The 26,080-nt window shown below is 45.9% G+C and overlaps 1 protein-coding gene across 8 annotated transcripts in view; it reads left to right on the plus strand.

Moving 5' to 3' along the window:
- The first annotated feature begins 12,868 nt into the window (after window positions 1-12,868).
- Window positions 12,869-26,080, plus strand: part of st3gal4 (ST3 beta-galactoside alpha-2,3-sialyltransferase 4) — an 84,144-nt gene continuing 70,932 nt past the window's right edge. For 2 of the 8 annotated variants that reach the window (XM_060075513.1, XM_060075512.1), the window contains exons 1-2: window positions 12,869-13,946; window positions 20,783-20,843. In XM_060075513.1, the coding sequence (XP_059931496.1) occupies window positions 20,792-20,843 (52 nt within the window). In that variant the 5' untranslated portion in view covers window positions 12,869-13,946; window positions 20,783-20,791. Of the gene's footprint in view, window positions 13,962-14,235; window positions 14,415-14,457; window positions 14,544-20,782; window positions 20,844-26,080 lie in introns of those variants that run through there. The other 6 variants (XM_060075508.1, XM_060075515.1, XM_060075510.1 and 3 more) reach the window with 6 other exon arrangements.

Genomic DNA, 26,080 nt, shown 5'->3' on the forward strand with positions numbered 1-26,080 from the left:
CCACGGTGAGGACCAAAGATAGAGGTGAGAGGCCTGTGGTCCGCCACTAGAGTGAATTTTTCTCCCGAAAATATACTGATGGAATTTCTTCCCTCCAAACACTATAGATAATGCATCCCGCTATGGCTGCAGGATATATCGGCAATGTAAGATATATCAATATAATTTCCAAGGGGATACAAGATTTGACAATATTGTTTATATCGATATATGCGTTAAAATGGTCAGTTTCTGCCACAAGCGTCTTTGTTTGCCTTGGAGACTGTGTGAGCGTGACCCCTATCCCTCCCACTCTGTCCTTCCGAACGTGCCGTGTGCAAAGACGCCTCATTCCCACCCCCGTCGCCCCCTCACAACACAACAAGCATGGAGGATACTGAATAGCGAAATGAAACCAAACATGTTCCCAAATGGAGCGGAGAAGGGAGGGGGCGGGGGATTAAAGTTAAACAATGCGACAAAGCTAATGATCTAAATGGTAGTCAATGTGTGTTACCTACAGCTTTTTTTATTATTGTTTTGCACAGGTGATTATTTTGTTAAGAAGATGAAAAACTGAGGAAAAACTTTTTTTGAACATGTTCATTCAATTTAACATTCTAGCACTTGGCACACGTGCCATGTGCCAGCCAGAGTTCCTAATGGCACCACCAATGTTCTAACTGGCAGCTATTTGTGTAACCTTCAAAGTGTTCCATTCTGTTGAAGATAACGATACAAAATCACATGTTGCAGTCATACTGTGTTTTAATAAAAGTGCTTGCAACATCTCACATGTGGCTTTTGACTTACAAAAAAAACATCTAACCCACTCTGTAGAAAATATCGAGACGTATATTGTATATCGCCATTCAGCCCAAAAATATTGGGATATCATGTTTTGCCCATATCGTGCACTTCCCGCTCAATCTGTGCATAATTAGATTCTGCCTTGCTCAGTGTCCTTGATGCAAAGGCAATCGGTCTCTCTTCTCCTGATGGCATGATGTGTAACACCACTGCACCAACACCATAGGGTGAGGCATCACATGCTAGTTGAAGTGGTAATGTGGGGTCAAAGCGGGTGAGGGCCTCTGATTGAGAGAGGGATGTTTTCACATCTTTGAAAGCTGCCTCACATTTGTCTGTCCACTTCCATGTCTTTAATAATAATAACACATTTAATTTAAAGGGCGCCTTTCAAGACACCCAAGGTCACCTTACAGAGCATAAAGTTATCATAAATCGTTTAAAAGCTCTAGGAGCTCATGTAGTGGTTTCAGTCTATTTGAAAGTTTAGGCACAAACTTTGCATAGTATGTCAGCAGGCCAAGGTATGATCTCAACTGGCTCACATTCTTTGGGGATGGAGCGTCTACAATAGCCTTAAACTTTGATGGTGCCTTGTGAAGTCCTGTGCTATCGATTACATGTCCCAGGTACTCGACGGAAGTTTGGAAAAACTCACACTTGTTTTTCCTGACCCTCAGACCATATTCCTCCAACCTTTGTAATGCAGCATCCAGGTTCCTTAAGTGTGACTGTTCATCTGGTCCTGTGATAAGCAGGTCATCCAGGTAGCACTGCACCCCTGGTAGCCCACTCAGAATTTGGTCCGTTGCTCTTTGGAACAGTGCTGGAGCAGATGTAATCCCAAAAGAGAGCCGCCGGTATCTATAGAGGCCTTTGTGTGTTACCAAGGTAAGTAGTTCCTGTGACTCTGGATCCACGTGCATCTGGAGATATGCCTGACATAAGTCTATTTTACTAAACCTCTTCCCTCCGGCCAAACCAGCAAAGAGGTCGTCTATGAGGGGTAAAGGATACTGCGCAGCAATCAAAAAGGGGTTCACCGTTACTTTAAAATCACCACAGATCCTTGGGGTTCCGTCCTTTTTCATTCCTGGAACTCTCATTCCACACCGTACGAAACTGACACTGGTAGCGTGAAGCAGTCTCTGCATCTCAGACATCGCTTCCGCAGCTAACTCTGTCCCCTTTTCTCCCTTTCATTCCAACCCGTGAGCAACGCTAGTCTCCCTTCTCTTCCGAATGCATTTTTGAAAAAAAAGAATAAGAATCAGTTTTTAAAATCCTTTAATGTGATGCATGCCTCCGAATCGTGTGATGCGTCCGATCAGCTGCGTTTTTGGGGATAAAATAAGAGCGATGACATGACAGTAATCATCGCTCTTATTTGCGACCATTGCGACCAAGAGAAGCCTGGTCACAAATGGAATGAGAAGGCGCACAGCCTTGTCTGAAAGCGCAGGGGGTCATCCCTATGTCCCCCGGGTCCTATGTTCCCCGGGTCCTATGTTCCCCGGGTTCTATGTTCCCCGAGCGGGGAACATAACACCCTTTAAAAAAAAAAAAAAAAAAAGGTCCTATGTTCCCAGTTTTTCCCAAAAAGGGTCCTATTTTCCCCTGTAGCCATACATACTGGGGAGCATAGGACCCTTTTTCGGAAAAGCGGGGAACATAGGACCCTTTTCTGGGAAAAGGGTCCTATGTTCCCCGCAATCTATCAATCTTTAAACATTCGCGTGATGACAGCCAATCGGCGTTCAACAGCGTGGCCACTGAGTGACATATGGAACGTAACAGCCAATCAGCGTTCAACCGGCCAACTCAGTGCAGTGCAGTCCGGGGTGAACTGCAGCATGGAGGATAAAGTGATTGTTGCCGGTTGCGACTCCCATAGCTCTTTATATGATATAATATAATATAATATAATATAATATAATATAATTGTATAATAATATCACTTCCAAAAGCTCTGTGCGCCTCCGGATGGCCGTAGCGCGGGGAGCTCTCGTAGGGATTGGGCTTCTCGGGGTTTGTTTACCGGCGTATGAATAGACTGCGTCAGGTTCCTCTTCCACAAAAGGTAAAGACATGCAATGGTAGTTATCTCGGCCGGAATTTGGCAGTTATGATGGAAAAATTAACAGACCGGGGAACATAGCACCCTTTTTTGGAAAAAGGGTCCTATGTTCCCAGGTCACATACATATCGGGGTACATAGCACCCTTTTTGGGAAAAGTGGGAAACATAGGACCCTTTTTTTAAAAAAGGGTCCTATGTTCCCCAGTCTCATACAAAGAGGGGAACATAGGACCCGGGGAACAGACACGCTCCCAAGCGCAGGATATTCGCTACGGCGCTGCATCCAAAAGTCCAGAAATGTCTGGCCTCTGAAGGCAGACTTCAACGTCTCGTCACAGGCCGATTTTGCAAAAATGTTGCTTCCCCTACTCGTCGTCACAGCAGTTAGTCAATGCAGGTTTAAGATCATTGCATATGATGGGTACATGCACTTTTTTTTTTTAACGGTTGCTTCAACTTCAAAAAATTGCTTCATAAAATCGTTCATACTCCACGTACCACTAGAGGGCGCTCGCGTACCACCAGTGGTACGCGTACCACAGATTGAGAACGGCTGCAATAGGATAAGGAAAAAACGGAAAAGCCTAATAGGACCCCTTTAAGAATTATGAATGTATATTGCCAGTAATAGGAACACAATGGTAACAGGGATGTTACAATAGTTTATTTATTCCTATACGATGTGTAAGTGATGGAAACTATTTGCTAGACGGATTCATACCGTCAGTGTTTCCAGAACTGGTCATTTCATCAGTACACAACGTTTTGAATTTCAGTGTCACCATAATTGGATAATCTATTCCAAATGTGTAACCAATTTCTATAAAAAAAAGGTAATGGCCAATATGTTTTTTACATTATTATTTAAATATGTTTTGATAGTAGACCTTTTACATTAGGCTATAAGACAGCCTATGCACCTTGTTTTTGTCTTCGTAAACTGTGCCACAAATTGGGACTTCAAAATTGCGCAGATGCGCATGCGTCAACCAAGGGAGTAACGGTGGTTGTCGAGATTGCTTCACTTTGAAATTCCGTTATCCGCTGAAAGACTTGACTATCGTGTTGACAGTCCCACCCTAATGGGGGCATGATCTGGGTGTGTTTCCTTGAGATAGGATGTGTTTGCATCCGTTTAACCGCTTTGTGAGCGCCTCACACGAAGTGCGCGCAAACAGACGCCTATTCGATGTGGATCACCCTCATACCCGACAACATGGTCTTGATCTTCGTCTTCTGCTGAAATAGCGCCGTCGATTCTCCAGTGTGTCCACGGCTGGTAAGCATGTTTTATCCATGCATGCAAAGGCATTGGACATTCGTAGATTCACTTTCACTCTTGCCGTTTGCCCCTAACAGTGAATGGTTGATAGGATATAGACATAACTCAAGGTTGTGGGTAGAGTGTCAGTGAAAAGTTACAAAAGAACAACGTTTGGAAACGCTTTAGATTACAGACTGCAGCGTCGGGGATATTTTGTACTAACGGTGTAGCAAATCAGTAGCCTACGCACCAATTGTAGGCTACCTGGGAACCATGAAGTTATGGGATACAGCTACCAATTATATTCTTGTTATTTTCCAACTACTGGATACCTAGCCTATTAGTAGGCCTACTGGGTTAATTCGGCCTACTGAGCAATAATCCGGACGTTTGGGAGGAATTAAGAGAGCATTTTGTACATCCTTTATTGTCCCTTTTTGGGGGAAATTGTCTCTGCTTTTGACGCATCCGGGAGCCGGTGTTGTGCCGAATCTCGACCCCCGCATATTACAACCCCCCTTCGCGTGAACGCGCATTCGCTTATTGTCAACGCCCCATACTTTTATTTAGTTCGAGGCGCTCTTCCTTCTGACAACATTAGTAAAAATTAGTGTTTATATTATATCAGAACATCAAAAGTTGAGCAACTTATCACAGAAAGCGATGGCATATTTTCGGTTGTAAGTTTTAAGACGAACACATCGCAATGGAACCTCCGACGACCCATGTACGCTGCAACATTCAAGATAATGAACTACGAGGGCACTTAAATACCTAATAGTTAAATAGTTAAAAGTAATACATTTATGCATTATGTTATTTACTCATATTCATTTTGACGTCTTGGTAGCCTACCATAGAAAGCCTTTACGTATTCTCAGCAGGGGGTGCTGAAAAAAAAAAACTCAGCCTGCACTAGACTCGCAACTCGCAACATTGGTAAAAAAAGATATATAGCAGCGCATCTCAATTACACCAGTGCATGCGCGCACAGTCGAAAATCGATCGTTCTGTTCACACCATGGTTCACATCCAGCTGCTCACAAAACAAGTTTAGCGCACCACCGCTCCCCTCACACTTTTTCATCTAACTTTTTTTCAGCACTAGGTCTGAGCATTAAATAAATGCTGCGTCTCAAAATGCCTTGGACAGCAGCGAGGATGACTCGCTTTGCCACGGGCCGAAACAGTGCGGAGCGACCACAGCCAGAGCGAACACAGCGGGGCAGAGGAGTGTCAGGAATAGTCTTCGGTGTACACATCAGTACGGCCGATTGGCACTACTGTTTAGTGGCAATGCAGTGTTTTATTCTATGCCTTTTTATTTTCGTATATTATTTCAATGAATGCAATTTATTTATTTATAAAAACAAGATCTTGTCTTCAAATCTTTTTTCCAAATATAGGTCGTCTTACAATGGGGTTTGTGTTTATATTCGGACCAATTCGGTACAGCGGGCGCTCACATGACGTTAAAGGCACCCAGTGCAACTTTCGAGGCTTAAAAATAAACATTCAATTTCTAGTCTTTTTTACACGTAGTAAGTTTCAATAACTCCATACCATTACATACCGACATTTAAGCAGCAAAGATGAGACGTCGTTGTGTGGTGAGAACTGATACAAAATCGATAACAACAACGCCGCCATTTTCTTTATTTTTTGTAACCTACAATAAATAAAGCAGGCTTCCAGTCAATGGAAAAATGGCTTCTCCCCACCGGCGATTGTTGTTGTTTACGATTTTCTATCAGTTCTCACCACACAACGACGTCTCATCTTTGCTCCTTGAATGTCGATATGTAATGGTATGGAGTTATTGAAACTTACTACGTGTAAAAAAGACTAGAAATTGAATGTTTATTTTTCATTGAATGTTTACATAAAGTTGCACTGGGTGCCTTTAAGCATTTCCTGGTGCATAATGTGACTCTTCAGAACCTAAAATCCCGTTTCTCCCCGTTGACACGACAACACTTAACCGGCGTTTTCAGAAATCTCCACTTTGGCCGGAGTTTTTAGAAATGATCGTTTTCTGTGATAAGACAGGGCCTCAGACAGGGGGTGCTGCAGCACCCCCAGCACCCCTACTTCCCGCGGTACTGGACTCAGTGAGCACAGCCTCGCCATCGAGAGAGGCCACCACAGGCCTGTGGTGGCCTGTGAAGGATATTGGATATATTCAATATATATTCAATGTATCCAATATATATTTGGGATATATTGAATGTATATATACTGGATATATTCAATATCCAGCCAATTTAGCCTGCCATATTCATCACCCCTCTCCTATTTCTTCTTTGCACAGTCTGTGAAACGTATTGATGGTTGAGTGTTACTGAAAAGACAACATTTTCTTCATTATGAAGTCTTCGGGTTTGAACTTCAGGTGATCTTTCACCAATTATCACGAGAGTTTAGGTGAGTGACAGCTCACAGTCCTGTGGTGGCCTGGGAAGGATATTGGATACATTCAATATGTATTCAATATATATTTAATATATCGAATATATATTTTGGATATATTGAATATATATTGAATATATATGGATATATTCAATATCCAGCCCATTTATCTAATCTCATCTTCATCCGCTTATCCGGGGTCGGGTCGCGGGGGGAGCAGCTCAAGCAGGGGGCCCAAGACTTCCCTTTCCCGGGCCACATTGACCAGCTCTGACGGGGGGATCCCGAGGCGTTCCCAGGCCAGTGTTGAGATATAATCTCTCCACCTAGTCCTGGGTCTTCCCCGAGGTCTCCTCCCCACTGGACGTGCCTTAAACACCTCCCAAGGAAGGCGCCCAGTGGGCATCCTTACCAGATGCCCGAACCACCTCAGCTGACTCCTTTCTAAGTAAAGGAGCAGCGGCTCTAATCCGAGTTCCTCACGGATGGCTGAGCTTCTCACCCTATCCCTAAGGGAGACGCCAGCCACCCTTCTGAGAAAACTCATCTCGGCCACTTGCACCCGCGATCTCGTCCTATCGGTCATCACCCAACCCTCATGAACATAGGTGAGGATAGGAACGAAGATCGACCGGTAGATCGAGAGCTTTGCCTTGCGGCTCAGCTCTCTTTTCGTTACAACGGTGCGGTAAAGCGAATGCAATACCGCCCCCGCTGCTCCGATTCTCCGGCCAATCTCACGCTCCATAGTACCCTCACTCGCGAACAAGACCCCGAGGTACTTGAACTCCTTCACTTGGGCTAAGGACTCATTTCCTACCCGGAGTAAGCAATCCACCGGTTTTCTGCTAAGAGTCATGGCCTCAGATTTAGCGGTGCTGATCCTCATCCCAGCCGCTTCACACTCGGCCGCCAGCCGATCCAGTGAGTGCTGAAGGTCACAGGCTGATGATCCAATGAGGACCACATCATCTGCAAAAAGCAGTGACGAGATCCTCAGACCACCGAACTGCAACCCCTCCCCACCACGACTACGCCTCGATATCCTGTCCATTTATATCACAAACAGGATTGGTGACAAGGCGCAGCCCTGGCGGAGACCAGCACCCACTGAGAACGAAACTGACTGGCTGCCGAGGACGCGAACACAGCTCTCGCTTTGGGAGTACAGAGATTGGATGGCCCTGAGGATAGACCCCCTTACCCCATACTCCCGCAGCACCTCCCACAGTTTCTCCCGGGAGACCCGGTCATACGCCTTCTCCAGATCCACAAAACACATGTAGACCGGATGGGCATACTCCCAGGCCCCCTCCAGGATCCTTGCGAGAGTGAAGAGCTGGTCCGTAGTTCCACGTCTGGGGCGAAAACCGCATTGTTCCTCTTCAATCTGAGGTTCGACGATCGGCCGAACCCTCCTTTCCAGCACCTTGGAGTAGACTTTACCAGGGAGGCTGAGAAGTGTGATACCCCGGTAATTGGCACACACTCTCTGGTCCCCCTTTTTGAATAGGGGAACCACCACCCCGGTTTGCCACTCCTTTGGCACTGTACCCGACTCCCACGCGATGTTGAATAGGCGTGTCAACCATGACAGCCCCTCAACACCCAGAGCCTTTAGCATTTCTGGCTGGATCTCATCAATCCCTGGGGCTTTGCCACTGCGGAGATGTTTGACTCAGTGACCTCCACCAGGGAAATTGACGACAAAGCACCGTCAACCTCGAGCTCTGCCTCCAACATAGAGGGCGTGTTATTCGGATTCAGGAGTTCCTCAAAGTGTTCCTTCCAACGTCCGACGACCTCCTCAGTTGAGGTCAACAGAGTCCCATCCTTATTGTACACAGCTTGGATGGTTCCTCGTTTCCCCCTCCTGAGGTGCCGGATAGTCTTCTAGAAACACTTTGGTGCCGACCGAAAGTCCTTCTCCATGGCCTCTCCGAACTTCTCCCACACCCGCTGCTTAGCCTCCGACACGGCAGCAGCTGCAGCCCTTCGAGCCTGTCGGTACCCTGCAACCGAGTCAGGAGTCCTCCAGGATATCATATCCCGGAAGGACTCCTTCTTCAATCGGACGGCTTCCCTGACCACCGGTGTCCACCACGGTGTCCGAGGGTTACCGCCCCTTGAGGAGCCTAAGACCCTGAGGCCACAGCTAGCCACCGCAGCTTCAGCAATGGAGGCTTTGAACACCGCCCACTCCGGCTCAATGCCCCCAACCTCCACAGGAATGCCAGAAAAACTCTGCCGGAGGTGTGAGTTGAAGATACCTAGGGCGGGGGCCACCTCCAGACGTTCCCAATTCACCCGCACTACTCGTTTGGGCTTACCAGGTCTATCTGGAAATTTCCCCCATTCCCTGATCCAACTCACAACCAGATGGTGGTCGGTTGACAGTTCCGCCCCTCTCTTAACCCGAGTGTCCAAAACATGCAGCCTCAGATCAGATGACACGATCACGAAATCGATCATCGATCTTCGGCCTAGGGTACTCTGGTACCAGGTACACTTATGAGCACCCTTATGTTCGAACATGGTGTTCGTTATGGATAATCCATGACTAGCACAGAAGTCCAATAACAAACGACCGCTCGGGGTTTAGATCAGGGAGGCCGTTCCTCCCCACCACGCCTCTCCAGGTGTCTCCATCATTGCCCACGTGGGCGTTGAAGTCTCCCAGCAGAACTACAGAGTCCCCTACTGGAGCCCCATACAGGACTCCATTCAGGGTCTCCAAGAAGGCCGAGTACTCTGAACTGCTGTTTGGTGCATACGCACAAACAACAGTCTCCCCTACAACCCTTAGGCGCAGGGAGGCGACCCTCTTGTCTACCGGGGTAAACTCCAACACCGCAGCGCTCAGCCGGGGATTTATGAGTATCCCCACACCCGCCCGGCGCCTCACGCCCTCGGCAACTCCGGAGAAGAATAGAGACCAACCCTTATCCAGGAGTACGGTACCAGAGCTGAGATTGTGCGTGGAGGTAAGCCCCACCAGATCTAACTGATAGCGCTCCACCTCCCTCACAAGCTCCGGTTCCTTTCCCCACAGCGAGGTGACGTTCCACGTCCCCAGAGCCAGCTTCTGCCGCCCGGGTCTGGTCCGTCGAGACCCCTGACCTTCGCTGCCACCCATGTGGCTGCGCACCCGACCCCAACGGGTCTTCCCACAGGTGGTGGGCCCATGGGATTCAGCCAATTTAGCCTGCCATATTCATCCCCCCTCTCCTATTTCTTGTTTGCAAAGTCTGAGACACTTCAAATTTATTGGGGTTACACCGTTAGGTCACTGGATGTGACTGTAGAAATTTCAGACGTGTAGTCATAACATGGGACATTTGGCGGGGGGGGGGGTTGTATTCTGGCAGGCAATTTAGCCTGCCAGAATACAACCCCCCCTCCTATTTCTTGTTTGCAAAGTCTGAGACACTTACAATTTTTTGGGGTTACATCTTCAGGTAAATGGATGTGACTCCAGCAATGTCGTAAAGGCTTCGCCTTTTAAGGCTATCGCTATTGGGTTATCCCTAGGCGTGATATAAGATATAAGCGGGCGCCGGCGGACGTTTTGCTCCCATTTTCTTCAGGACTATCCTGTAGCATACTGAAGTAAATAAATAAATATTATGGACTCAACGGCGAATGGCATCTGCAAGACATGTAACATGGGTTACATCTTGCCGTATGGCGGCCATGAGGTGTGCGAGGGTCGCCATGGGCATGAACATGCCGTCTTGGCGCTCTCGCCGCCCTGCCTGTGTTGGCATTATGCTGCGCTGCCCAGACAGCGCAGAGCCGACACTGCCGCCGCCATTGCTGAATGGGCCGACGACTTTACTGTCCCGCTCGACGATGCCTCTCCTTGTGCGCTCGGAGTCAGACGACTCAGACCGCGACGAGGAGGGGGCGTCTCCCCCGGCTTCCCCTCTCCGAATGGAGAGGCCCAGGGCAGCAGCATTGCCCGTCTCTGCCGCCAGCTCACTTCCAGTGGTTGGAGCTTTGGTGGCAGAGCTACCGGGCATTATCGCCAGGGCAGCCGCAAACCTTGGCCTTGCGGTGCCCATGCCTCAGGACCCCCAACGCCCGGACCAGCTCCGTGGCATCTGGGGGCTCGAGGCCGCAACACGCCCCGCCCGTCTCGACCCGATCTGGCCGATGTTTCCCGCCATCAGCCCGTACTTCAGTGGGGCTGCGGCGGAGCCCGGGAGGCTCGGTGCCCCGGTGAAAACATTTATCCAGGTCACGAAGACGGAGGAACGGACAGACCGGGGTTACAGGGCGGTACCGCCGCTGGATCCCGCTCTGTGCTGTCTTTGGAGTGAAGACGGAGCTCAGCGACCGCTGCCCCACTCCCAAAGACCAGCTGACGGCCAAGCTTACAGACAGAGCGCATCGGTGTATGATGCAGCAAGAGGCTGTTATGAATAACATCGCCCTGCTGGCGCATAAAATCTCCACCATGGCGGTTAACCCTCATCGTCTGGCCGAACAGGCAGTCGAAGTGCTCTCCTCCTGGCCCCCAGGCTTACCAGCCCTGCCCGCCTCCATCGCAGGCTGCGGCCAGTGAAGGCCCTGGGCAGCGGGCTCATGGGGCTATGTCCCGCCCCACAAGCGCCGGCGAAGGCAATTACTGGGCGAGGGAGAAGCGTGTGACAGCGAGAAACACCTCTTTACTAAAGACGGCTGTTTTTTCCCCACACAGTTAACGCTGGAGCCTACCGGCCCGACCATAACTGTTTCTCACGCATCTCCCACCACATATAGGCAGGCCATCAATAAACCTTGTATTATTGATCGAGCCAGCCCTTCATTAACTTTACGAAGGCAGCCTCGCCCGGCTTACTGGCCCCGCCCGCCTCCATCGCAGGCTGCGGCGAGTGGCCAGCAAAGGCCTCGGGCAGCGGGCTCATGGGGCGATGTCCCGCCCCACAAGCGCCGGGACAAGGCGTCGGCTGCGTTGTCTCCCGCTGCGTTGTCTCCCGCTGCGTTGTCTCCCGCTGCGTTGTCTCCCGCTGCCTCGTCTCCCGCTGCTTCGTCTCCCGCTGCTTCGTCTCCCGCTGCTTCTTCTCCCGCCGCCTCGTCTCCCGCCGCCTCGTCTCCCGCCGCCTCGTCTCCCGCCGCCTCTTTTCCCGCCGCCTCTTTTCCCGCCGCCTCTTTTCCCGCCGCCTCTTTTCCCGCCGCCTCTTCTCCCGCGGCCTCTTCTCCGGCGGCGTCGTCTCCGGCTGCGTCGTCTCTTGCGGCAGGAATATATTGAATATATATTGAATATATCCATTATCCTTCACTGTGGTGGCCTCTCTCGATGGCGAGGCTGTGCTCACTGAGTCTGTACATAGTAAAGGATTTCCTTAGTTTTGGATCAATCACAGTTAAATGTGCTTTCTAGTGTAGGCTACCAAGAGGTTGTCAAAATGAATATGAGTAAATAACATAATGCATAAATGTATTACTTTTAACTATTTAACTATTACGTATTTAAGTGCTCTCGTAGTTCATTGTCTTGTATGTTGTAGCGTACATGGGTCGTCTGAGGTTTCATTGCGATGTGTTCGTCTTAAACTTACAACCTAAAATATGCCATCGCTTTCTGTGATAAGTTGCTCAACTTGTGATGTTCTGATATAATATGAACACGCATTTTGACTAATATTGTCAGAAGGAACGAACTAAATGAAAGTATGGGGCGTTGACAATAAGCGAATGCGCGTTCACGGGAAGGGGGGTTGTGATATGCGGGGGGGTCGAGATTCGGCACAACACCTTGTTAACACACACTTGCACGTACACAAAAGGAGTGACCTTGTCAGAAGTTGGGATTTACGTCAAGTTGGAAAGAAATGGGCAGATTCTGAGTTTGCGGTTCAATAGATCATCAGTGAAACATCGTTGCGACACAAATGACACCTCTAGCTAAATGTAGCCTAATAACCTAGAGGAGCAGCTACAACCTTGTTTTCATCTAAACGAGCCGTCTTTAGAGAACGGTGAATTGCATTGGCGTCTATGAGCTGTCGGATTTCATACGCGAGGATAGGGACCGTCTACAAAGTGCAAAACTGAAAACGACCACAATGGTCAAATTTTAATAGCGTCGCCATTATTGACTCTAGAGCCCAAAAACATGTTCAATATAGGCATGGCCTCTATATGGTCTTACTACAACCTTTAGTTTTGAAAAATATTCCTCTTCTTATTTTTGAGGAATTTTTATTTAGCAACAATTTCAATAGCTTCACCATTGTTGATTCTAGAGACCCAAAACTTGCTCCATAAAAGGCATAGCCTCTATATGGTCTTACTAATGTATCTCCTCTTATTTTTAAGGAATTTCTCAAAATCGATACAGTAAAATCACATGGTTCCGTGTGTACAAGTAGTCTGCCAAACGGTTAATATGGTCATATCAGTCAGTCCCGAAACGTACGCATAATTTTGTCTATAGCTCACTTCAAAGTGCTAACATAATGCAATTTGCAAAGGCCAAAATATGCATATGTGAGGTTTTCAAAGGACATTTATTAAGAATTGTCACAGTAAAATCACATGGTTACGTGTGTACAAGTGGTCAGTACAACGTTTAATATGGTCATATCAGTCAGTGCCAGAACTTATCTATTATTTTGTCTATAGCTCACTTCAAAGTGCTACCATAATGCAATTTGCAAAGGCCAAAATATTCATATGTGAGGTATTCAAAGGACATTTTTTCAAAATCCATACTTTAAAATCACATGGTTACTTGTGTACAAATAGTCAGCACACCGGTAATATATCATATCATTCAGTCCCGGAACTTATCTATAATTTTGTCTATAGCTCACTTCAAAGTGCTAACATCATGCATTTTGCAAAGGCCAAAATATGCATATGGGAGGTATTCAAAGGACATTATTTCAAAATCTATACAGTAAAATCACATGGTTACTAGTTTACAAGTAGTCGGGACAACAATTAGTATAGTCATATCATTCAGTCCCGGAATTTATCTATAATTTTGTCTATAACTCACTTCAATGTGCTAACATAATGCAATTTGCAAAGGCCAAAATATGCATGTGAGGTTTTCAAGGGACATTTTCTCAAAATCTATACAGTAAAATCACATGGTTTCGTGTGTACAGGTAGTCAGCACAACGGTTAATATGGTCATATCAGTCAGTGCCGGAACTTATGCATTATTTTTTATCTATAGCTCACTTCAAATTGCTAACATAATGCAATTTGCAAAGGGCAAACGGAAGTAGAATCATAACAGCGTCATGAGGTGTCGTTCACGCAAACTTCCGACATCTCGAAAATGTTTTCCCTATAATTTCCAGCGATGTGAACGCACCAGGCATCAACGCTCCGAGACCGGAAATGACGTCAAAAGTGCACCTCGGAAAGCTGGCATCCGTGGATTCAGGTACACACCATCAGTGTACGTTTAAATGCACAGTTTAATCTGATTGAAGCCATAGTTCTATCTCCTCAATTGGACAACTGCAATCGTCCGAGTATACATGACGGTGAGAAAATCGATTCATTGGCCGAAGCATGTCATGCCCCGCTACGATAGGTGGCGCTGTACCCATTTCAACTAGTGGTAGTAGAGCAACCAGCTGACCTCTTTACGTAACCATCAACAACAAATACGAGAAAGATGTTTTCAGTAGAGAGCTGTCAGTTCACTTCGGGTTCATGTAATTTCTCAGACGCTCCATTGTTCCGACCTCTCGGCCGTATGCGGACTCCTCCGGGCTGTTGACGGGTCCCAGAAGTAGATATCCCTGTTCACTCCAATACAAGTGGGACCAGGAATGTGTCTCCGCAAAAAATATCTGGATATCGATCAAAGGCTCATAATTATCTTTATACGATGTAGTAATAAAATGTAAGTTTTCTCTTTTCAAAACCCCACCTCAAACGTTTTATTAGCCATTGTTTGCAGGAGAAGGAAGGTTGGGCAGCTGAAAGGAGTCGTAGTGAAACAAATGTTCTTTCGGCTCGTCATCTGAAAGGGGTTAGTGCACGGCTCCATTAACTTCTCGTAGTCTCGAGTGGTAATAACGATTTTTGTTTTGTTTTAAAATACAAAAATGAAATCTATATAAAAGGTTTTTCTTTATTTGGTCAAAAAGGGACAAACTAATCTAAAATAATAGTATAAATCATAATTGTTAAATAATAATTATACCCCAGATGGCAGGAGGAGTGTAATTTAAAGATCACATATAGAGAATCATCGGGGGGGTTAGCAATAGGATTCGACCGATATGGATTTTTTCGGGCCGATACCGTTTTTTTTTCATCAGCCTTAGCCGATAACCGATACGGCGATACCAATTTTCTTGAGCCCATATTTGGAGCCGATAATACCTTGGAAATCCAGAGTATTCGCGAGAGCACAATTTGAATTTGCTTAGCGAGTCACTCTGGGAACGAGCAATATACTGGTGTATATTCTGGGCGTCCCCTGGCCCAGAACATTACTCAATCACATCGATGATACGTCACCCCTTGGTTTCTTCTGATTGGTCATAGTGTTATCCAATGTGTGTTATCCAGTGATATTTTCAAATGCATGCTTGGTGCCGCCCCTCGAGTTGGGCCATTTTCATTACTCGTTGCCAGACCTCACAGCTTTCTAGATGTGGGTCTGGATCTCCAGGCTAAACCTCCGTCAATTTACGTCATAAAAATGACACAATGATGATAACAAATGTTCCAATGTCTCAATTAAAAAAAATTAACATTGTGGTATCCCGGTGCTCGGTTGGGCCGGGTTCCACGGACAAAACACGCTTTGCATTGGGGGTTTAGCCATTTCAGGCATTTATTAACAATCAACTTAAATCAGAACAACGAAGGAGACGCGGTCTCTAGGGCCTCCGTGGGCCTCCAGGCTCTCTCGCACCAGAGCGCTACCTTCCTCCTTGCTCTCCCGAGCGTGCTGTCCAAATGTCAGTCCTTTTATATCGCCTCCTCAGCTTTCGGCCAGGTGTCCCCCAATCACCCTGATTGGGGAGCCGAAAGGGCTGCTCTCGGCCGCCATCTGCTGGGTGACGGCGGTACACGCCGTCCAGGACCAACCCTCGGGCTGGTCCGAGCCGAGGCTTACGGGGCGGGATGCCACAACATTTATTGAACGGCTGTTAATCACGGCCCAAAAAAAAAAAAAAAAAATCAGCCGATACAGGAAAAAATATTTGATATTAATCTTTGCGATTTTTACGTGTATTGCTATCGGCCAATATTTTTTTGATAATATCGGCCGGCCGATATATCGGTCGATCTCTAGTTAGCAACTTATACTTCCATGGTCGGTAAACACTGCGACTATGCTCGCTCAGACCTCTCGCTTATGATGATATAATGCTAACAATGCTGGAAAACTTTTCTGCATCCGGAACGTCATGCACTAGGGCGTAGCTAGGCCCAAATCTCTCCTTACAGAAAGGACAGCGGATTCCAAAATGGCGCCCATTCATTCCTATGAAAACTGGTGTTCCCGTGGACCTCGGAGCCCGTATTTTACTGGGGTCTCTCAGACAGAGGCTTTTCTGGAACCGTTCCCTTAGCATTGCCTAAGAATATTCTTTATGAGAGATACATGTTCTCATCAGAGGGTATTCGCTATTTGAAGTCCTTGTTGGACCTTATGTAGACAATGCTTACTGTTACGCATTGTGACTCCGTGAGAGAGTGGCAGAGTGGAGGTAGCGCGTCAGTCTTAAATATCTGCCTGCGCGACGGGGGTTCGACTCCAAAGGGTGAAGTCCCAATGAATTCCCAATTAAAAAGTCCCAATGATCATGCATATGGAATACTTATTCACTAAAGGTTATGGAATTATATTTTGTGCTTATTTCGAACTTGAACCCATATTTTCAAGGCCGTGCTGGCACCACGTCTATGGGGGTAAAAAGGCATGATGATATACCGGTGAGATTTGAACCCCGGTCGCTGGTGTTCAGGTTTTATACTAATCCACTACGCCATCGCCGCTACCTCTCAGCGGTTGAAACGTATGCGATCCATTTCTTACATAGGATGTAAGAAATGGCATTTCTATTTTTGCCGCTAGCCGTTGCTGAACCGCGTCAATTTCAACAGAGCAGATCGAGCAGGGCAGGGCAGGAAGTGAAAAAGTAAAAGCCATAGAGCATCCGGTCAATTTTCAAAGTAAAACACAATACTCAGCTCATGTAGCCTATCACAACTTCACATCAACATTATTACGTCATGACCGGTGGCATGACTTCATGTTGCTGAACTTCGCCAATGAGTCTCTCGTCGTCCATGTTGCCGACCCTCTGAGACCCCTTGATTGATTGATTGCTGACCTGGTGCCACCTGTGATGACGTTATAATGTTGATGTGAAGTTGTGATAGGCTACATGAGCTGAGTATTGTTTTTTATTTTGAAAATTGACCGGATGCTCTATGGCTTTTACTTTTTCACTTCCTGCCCTGCTCGATCTGCTCTGTTGAAATTGACGCGGTTCAGCAGCGGCTTGCGGAAAAAATAGAAATGCTACGGAATGATAGTGCTGCGGCGCGGCGAGCCGCTCCTGGGACACTGCTGAGACGTTCCGCAGCCGCGCCCGGTGGAAATGGTCTCATTGATTAGAGTGGAACCTATCTGCTGCGGTGACCGCGGCCAAGACGTGCCGCAGCCATGACGCTGCCGTAACGCTGCAGTAACGCGTCCGGTGGAATCGGGCCTTTATGGTAGGCCGGATGTCGGTCGCTGCGGCAGCTACGTAAATATCGTGACATCATAGCAGCGCGACACATTGTCAAGCTCCCTCTGCACATCTTCCTCCTCCTTGTTCGCCCAAGTTAAAGTTTTGCGCGACATGTCCATTGTCCATAATAATACCTTGTGTGATCTTTTTGTTTTTATCCCCATGTCGTCCGGAAGTGACCATTCTGTCGAACAATCAACGGAGGGTCGTGTGTAGCTCGAATTTGCCGGCAGCCTTTCAGGCGTCACAGTACCCCAACGGAGGAGTACTGCGAGACAAGTGCGAGACGAGTGCGGGTCACGCCCACTTTTGGCGGCGTAAACGCGTCGGTGTGCCGAACCACACCCTCCGGTGGAAACACGCCATAAGTGAGCTTCGTAGTACTCTGATCGCGATTTGTGCTCAACATTTTCTTCCCATTTGAAATAAGTGTTTATCTTATACAGTAGGCCTACTTTTGTCTAACAGCACTTGGGATGGTAAACAAATCACAACAACAGACATGAATTTGAAGTTTTATTCTTGAAAAAAATTGAAATATTTACAAAAATAAAACGTGTAGTTTGCCGGAGTCAAAATAGTCACAGCTCATCTTGAGCATCTACTGTCTCCTGGTAGCCTCAGTACTGCCCAGCTCTGATGGCCTGTACAACAAAGGAAGCCGATGTTGTCTAAGAAAGAAAGAGAACAACATCAGAGAAAAAATACAAATTATGCCTTGAGTAGCCTATACAGCATGACACAGACTTCAAGCTAACGTAACGTAGCTTATAAATGCTCTGCCAATAAGATCGGCTACTTTCGGATAGCTACATTGTTACGTTCCCCGGGACTCAAAACTATTGTAGCCAATGTGTTAGTAAAAAAACAAACACTTACTCTATACTCAGACATCTGTTTCTCCCGGCGGGCTTTGGCTGGCGTTTCAAGTTCACAGGTCCAGAAATATGTATCCAATACCCAACTGTTCAGATGAGGCGTAAAGCCTGGGTGAGAGGTTACACACATTGCCCCGCCCTCGCCAAATTCAGCTATTTATTCTAGAAGAAACTGGCATTGCTGAAACTCGCTGCAGCACAGGGACTGTGTTAGTGTCTATAGGCGAACAGAGCAAACCGGCGCGCTCCGGCTCCTCGTCCTCGGCCACAGGCAAGACTTGTTCAGTTGCGGCCGCAGCAGCCGCAGCAGCCTCCCCTTCTATTTGTGTCAATTCTTCCTGGCTGTATTCTGGCTCCTACTAATAGCCCTGAATGTCCGAATCCAACAATAGATTTTTAAAATTCACTTTGGCTGTTTCACATCACAAATTTGTTCTCGCGGGGAAGAAACATGGCGGACATTGTGTTTATATCTCGTACGCAAGCTCCCGCCCCCCCTCATTCCTTATTAGTGGGCTTGCAAATTTGCGGAACCAGTGGTTTGTAGTCCTCTGCCCTTCTAGCATGCAAGCAAAGTTCTCCCGAGATGACGTCAAATGCGTCATTTGACGTCATCTCGGGAGAAATTAGATCAGGAAAGCTGGGCCAAGGGAAGACTGGGTTAGACTGAGGGAAAAAAAACTTATTTTTTATATTACAATAGCGACTTTATAATGATAGAATGCCGGTTCTGAATGGGTGAAGTATCCCTTCAATACTTTGTTAAGCAAATGAGGAACAAGATGTCCAATGCAAAGTCTTGCAAAACCCTATTAAAAAGTCAGCCTGCGGTCCAGCCTTGTGACTTATTCTGTTTGTAACAATTTTATTTTATAACAATTGGGCCATTACATGAATGTAAAAGGAGGTAAAAGGATGTTCATGTGATGTGTACTTACATGTGCTTTACAAGTGCAAACATGTAAAATACATGTGCTTTACATGTGCAAAAAAGAGTAGGACAATATTTGAGAAACATTTAAAGTCATTAAAATGTTAAAATATATATGGCTGTCACAGGCTTGTAATAAGCCCTTCTATTAATTTAAGTCTGCCCATTCAATTATTACCTCCCTGTCCAGCTACCTGCATGCACAAGGCTAGGGAGACTTATTGCTCAAGCACAGTGAGCTACTCTTTTTGTTGGATACTTTGTCTTGTTTCTCCAATTTGCCTATGCTTGCTTTAAACCCACTGACCATGCAGGGCTCCAGACTTATTTTTTTCACTAGGAGCACTGTGGCCCCTAACTGAAAATTTTAGGGGCGCAACCAGAAATTTTAGGGGCACACACCGTTAATCAACATGCCAACCAAATATTCACATTTCTATTAATTTCCACTGTATTACTAATAACTATTTTGATAATAGATGCAGAAATTACAATGTGCTGTTTCAAATTCAGTGTCACATTTTATTGTGATTCTCATCTATCCCAACGGTTTCCAGGTTTGCGCATGCGTGCCTTTGACAAGTACGGAAGCGACAGTTTCACGGGAGTGCGCCCGCTTGTCGTGCCGCTTGACTGGACGCTGAGCCTCCTCTCTGCCCGCTCACCTCTCCATTGAGAATGCATTATCAGGCCAGACAAACGCCTCCCGTGTGAAAAGCCCTTTATGGCACCTGAAGCAGAGTCCTGCACTGGTTCGGGTGACCCGCACAATGGATTAAACGAGTCGGGTCGGACGCCTGAACAGCGCGGGTCGGGCGCGGGTTTTGCGATTGCGAGCGAGACTTCACCAGTGCTGGATATGTTAATCAAGAGCGGAGGAGTCAACTAAAACCATCAACAGTGGATGATGTGCTTTTTTTGCACAACAATCTAAAGCACCAAGCCAAACACCAGATAGTGTAATTCCCATCTAATGTTTCTATTTTTCCATCGGGTGCGGGTCGGGTGTCGATATCAATTTATAGCGAGTCTGGTCGGGCTACTGTCGGAACACGGGTCGGATGCGGTTTGAAGTGTTGCGGGTACGGGCGGGTGTGGGGTTTGTAAAATAAGATCCGTGCAGGACTGACTTGCACTGGCACACTAGCCGAAGGTCGTAAGAACGATTCAATAGTTTGCTTGCTCATTGTAAATGCACGTAGCAGGTTTTGAAATCTTTCTTCTTCGCACAGACGTTTACGCGCACCCGATAATCTCTAGGACCCTCCCCCTCGACACATTAACCACTTACAGTGGCCATTCCCTATTCTCATTGGCCTGCTAAAGATTCCGGATTTATTGAAAAACCCCTTCGTTTAACGTTAAAAAAAAAAGGGCAAATTTACTGGTCGCACATAGGCGACCAGATGGGAAAGTCGGTCGCACACTCAAATTTTCGACGCCAAATGCGACCATTTGGTCGCAGTCTGGAGCCCTTCCCTGATCTGCTGCCTCTTTGTTATTCCCTCCACCTTCCATGTGCCATTTGCTATACTTCTTCTATTTCTGTCTTTCACCCATGCAGCCACAGCCAGTGCGTTTACATGACCCAACAACCATTTCTCTCTCAACCACATCCATTTGACCATGTAACCTTTGTGAAACGAACCTTGTGGCTAGCTTCAGCAAGTTGAATATGTTTTATGTCCTGCTTTGTCATCAGATCATCATCATGCACAGTGATCTTCAGAGCCTGGATCATGTGAAGACGTTGAAGAGGAAAAGTAAGCTCCTTTACCAAAATCCACAATCGTAGATCTAATATATCATCTTGTTCTGTTTAGGGATGGGTCAGAATATCCGATTATTCGTTCCCGACTGTCAAAGTCGATTTTTAACATTTGTGGCGTTAATTTTTTTTCCCATTCAAATAAACAAGAATTAATGGACGGAACTAATGTTGGACACCTCGGAGGGTATTATCCCGCTTATACCATGGTCACATGCCAAAGAAAATAAATTAAGACACAATCCATAACTTTGTTTCTCTGGTAACGCCTGAGGGTTCGAGTAATTCCTGCAACAATCATTACCCTTCCGTTAGGTTCTTATTCAACGGAAACTTTGTTCACTCCAGTAAATAGGACGGACTTTAGCTTCGACTTGTCAATGGGAGGCATTCTAGTCCGCTCAGCTATGAGCTAGAGAGCTAACGTTATGCATTGTACATATTTATAATTCAAAATTTGTCCAAGCCTTTATACCACAGATACTATAGGGTCTAGAGCAGGCATCTCCAAATGGCGGACCGCGGTCCGGGTCCGGACCAAGTAAGGGTCCTATCCGGACCCATGACCAAGTTAAAATAATACGATTTCTTTTTTGATCTTCACAGAGCGAAGATCATGCACTCACCAAACTCCCCCCCTCCCTCCGTCTGTCACGGCATGTGCGTAATAGCGTCACTCAAAAAATAGCCAATGAAATCGTTTGTTCACCGGAAGAGCGATTTGGAATGAGAAAATGGCTTGCTCGAAAATTAGGAAAGTTGACCACGAAAAACAGACATTTAAAATATGAATGGACTGACCAATACATTCTCCCGCAAGGCAGTACTAAACCTTCGTTGTGTCTTTTATGGGTTGAAACCGTGGCGCTGATAAGAAGCGGGAATATTAAGTGGCATTACGAATCCAAACACAGATCCTTCGAGGAAAAGTATTCCCAGAAGTCAGAAGTACCATGGAAAATATCCGAGCTGAGAGCTCAGTATGAGAGGTCAACGTGAGTTTTCACACCAGGGATGGAAATGAACACCCGCCACACGCCATTTGCGGGGTGGATTTGTATGGTGGCGGGTAATACTTTCCAGTCAGGTCCGATCAAATTTGCATATTTAATACATTCGTCATACGGCGCTGCACAGTTCCACAACCATTACTGTCACCATCCGGCCCCCTTCTTCTTCTACGCCTCTCTAGCTGAACTGCGACTGTCAACATCTGGGATAATATACCGGTAACAGCTCTCAAGTCTCACGCATTCGGCGTGAGACACACGCAAATCGGAAGAAGACGATGGGTGTGTCCCATAGACGACGTCATCGTCTTGCCGTCCCTCCCCGTTCTGTGATTAGTTCCCCATCTCCGGCGAAAATCTGATCCATGGAATCCAGGCTGCCTTCGCAGCGCGAAATGAAATCGCGCACAAGGCAGCATGGCTATTGCTGCGTTCGAGTATTCTCTGCCGCCACGATCTGACGCCACGCCCACACTTCAAGCGTTTTATTATTTTATTATTTCGCTCGGTCATTGGAGGAAAACATGGACGCCATCCGGAAAGCTGTTGTCGCGGTAGCATTGGCAGAGGACCAGGCGCTCCAAAATAAGTAGGCTATAGGCCATAGGCAGAGATACGGACGCAGTAAGGTATTGCAGTAATACGAGTGATTGAAATTGCCATTTAAACCACCAAAGTGGTCCAAGCACAATGAAAACAGCTCATACGTCAAGTCACAATGGGCGCAGCCATCTTGAGTTCTGTCTCTGTATTTTGCTCGGTCACCACTGAGTTCAACCGAGATGGCGAGTTCGCCGTCCGAGGAAAAGGGGCGTGTTTGTGCGTGTCGCTAGGCAACGTCCTCGGACCTCCGAGACGGATGGATATTAAAACGCAGCATATAGCCAGGCTATTTCGGAGGCGGGACACGTTCAGAATTCCATTCATAAATTAACAGACGTGACTTTGACGTGAATTGTCTGGCTGGCTGAAATTTGAGAGGGGTTCTGGAAGTGTCCATGGTAAGATTTGTGTAACCAACGAGAGAGAGGTATGATCAGTTAAGCATGACGAAGGAGAAGTGTATGGAAGTAAATCTGTGCCATCGGATTTTGAAAATAAAAAGCGTAAGTGCTTAGAGTTCAATGGCTTTTTATTTTCAAAATCCAGCACAGATTTACTTCCATAGAAGTGACTCAAACATTTTGTGGTTGACAGGGCGCATCGGTTTCCACCATAGGTTTCTACAGGAAAAAATCGATGTGGGGGTGGGGGAATCTAGAGCGGTTCTCCACATGAAGAAATATTCCGTTTCTATTGTTATTCCAAATGGATATGTTCAACAAAAAAACAGTAGCCTAGGCTACATTCATTTCCCCTGATGTCAGCAATGTTCCACTTTCAGCTGGAATTCACCGGTACACTAAAACCACGTGTCTTCTTTAGAGACAGTGTCAGAACGCTATGGTGTGAATTAGTTTGGTTCTCTTTCATGGAAGCCGTTTTATTAACAAATTTCTCCTACAGGGGATTTTCTTTTCTTTCTTTCTTTCATGTTTATTTCGAATATGTAGACAAAACAAAAACAAACACATTTTGCAAAAAAACAACAATAAATAACAAAAACAAAAATAATAATAGTAATAATAAAAATAAAAAGCAAAAAGAAACAAGAAATAAAAAGAAACATTAATGTAATGTAAATGATTGATAAAGTTCTATCTAGACTATTGAACAGAAAGAAACACTTGGTCATACTTTACACACTTTACCACAGCATTGGCCTACTGAATGCCACAGATATATTTTCAGCATTGGACTGAATGCCACATAAATATATGATTATGTTTTTGCACGTTTGCAACGTTTAAAAGTTCAGGGTATAAAGTCCAAGCATATGCCTCTACTTGTATTGCTTAAGCCAATAGTCTTTTGAGGCAGTGTTTTTTCTGAATATTAGTGTTAAAGGCCAATAATGCTTCCTATCATATGTTAGTTACCATGTCTGTGGACACATTTGTATGCAGTCACATGTAAATCTAAAAAAACAAATTGACTTATGATGGTGTAGCCATGCATGTTGTTTTAATGTTAATATGTCAATTTGATTTTTATTGAAAATACTTTGTATAGATGAATTATCCCCAAACTTGTCATCGTAAAACCTTTAAAATAAACATGACTTAACATGGCAGATACCTGTGTATTGTTTATCATATGCGGTAAGAGTGTAACGTTTTCAACTCAGTTCCTTAGTAGAACCCACTTACAGTAAAAATCACTTCTGATGGAAAAAAAGATGCGGATGAAAAACACTTTTCTTATCTATTGTTACTATTATATTGTTTACAATTTACGCATATAGTAAAAATATATATAGCGTATAAAAAGTGGCTGGTAAAAAAGATGAGTGGCTGGTAGATTTTTAGGGTTAGGTCTCATGGTCTCAATCACCGGATCACTCATCGTCTCTACCATCATTGTTTGTAATCTACCTGCCACAGTGGCTGGTGGGCAAAAAAGTTAATTTCCATCCCTGCTTCACACACTCAGTTACCGGGCAGCAACGTGCACTGCAAATGAATGCTCGCTTAAGATTGCATGGATTCGGGGCAACATACAAAAACTTTCAGTGACGCGACTGTTGTGAAGGAGTGCTTGAACGCTGCTGCCGAGACGTTACTTGAAGGTAAACAAAGTTATGAATTGTGTGAAAAAATAAAGCAAATCCCAATGTCAGCTGCAACGACAACCAGAAAATCCGAAATGTTATCAGATGACGCATTGTCACAGCTTGATGTGGCTGTTCAGTAGGGATGGGAATTGATAAGAATTTCACGATTCCGATTCCGATTCTGCTTATCGATCCGATTCCTTATCGATTCTCTTATCGATTCTCATTGGGTGAGAAAATAAGTATAAATGTGTTTGTTTGCATTACATCTCTTTAATATCTGATCAGAAGTGCTTCTAGTATTAGGAAATTGTACATTTTCAAATCAATTGGTCTAGACGAAAAAATATGTTTCGCTTTTTAAGCCCAAATGCCATCATTATGTGCCATACAACTAAAAACACAGACTGAAAACAGCCAAGTAAGAGCTTGTGCCTTTTGGAATTCTAACAGTGCTCATTTGCATTCAACTTGTAACAAAATTAAACTGACATAAACTAAATGAAGCATTGATTAGACAGAGATTTATTAGATGGGCCTACCTAATAAACCGTTGGAACACACAAGACCGGAAACCATAGCAATGCTGGTAAACAAACCCCGAGAAGCCCAATCCCTATGAGAGCTCCCCACGCTACGGCCATCCGGAGACGACAGAGCTGTTGGCCGTGATAATATATATACAATTATAATATAGTATATAATATATTATATACTATTATATATAGAGCTCCGGGAGTCGCAAACTGCAACAATCACTTTCTCCTCCATTCCGCGGTTCACCCGGACTGCACTGCACTGAGTTTGACGGCTGAACGCTGATTGGCTGTTACGTTACACATGTCACTCAGTTATCACGCTGTTGAACACTGATTGGCTGTCATCACGACAAAAACTTGTCGCCGGTTTTCTCCCGCGAAAAACTCGCCCTTATACGCGTCTCTACGTTCACTTTGTATGGGATCTTGTCGCCCCGTCGCGTTTGGTGTGAACGCACAATGCGATTCTTCCTCGGCGGCGACATGTTTGCTGCGTTCTGAACCAAATCAAAGCAGCGTGTGTGTGACGTCACGACGCATTTGCCGCGACCGGAACCGATAAGCGGAATAGTTAAGCAGGCTTGCTAACGATTCCAAGGAATCGGTTGACTCGGAACCGGTTCTGAACAAGAACCGGTTCTCGATTCCCATCCCTACTGTTCAGGCTGCCCCATCCTTAGCCATTGATGAGTCTTCAGATGTAACAGATAAGGTGCCATGCCGTAATTCCGACGCCTCATTGTTCCGACGTCTCAATGTTCCGAAATATTTCCCATTAGATCGACATGCCACTATTCCGACGGTTCAATGTTCCGAAAACGAAACCCATTGGTCCGAAGGTCCGTTAGTCCGACTTTTCGAAAAGGAGGCGCATTACGCCTCGTTTCCACATACGTACATTCTCGTATGCGATCCAACCGTCTCCGACCGAAAGTCCATTCATTCCTATGTGATTCTCCGTAATGTCCGTTTTTCCTCCGAGACTCCTCCCCTCCGTAAAATTTCTGTCCGGTACGTCCGTAATATACGT

This window comes from Gadus macrocephalus, chromosome 16 (assembly GCF_031168955.1).
Source record: "Gadus macrocephalus chromosome 16, ASM3116895v1".
NCBI lineage: Eukaryota > Metazoa > Chordata > Actinopteri > Gadiformes > Gadidae > Gadus > Gadus macrocephalus.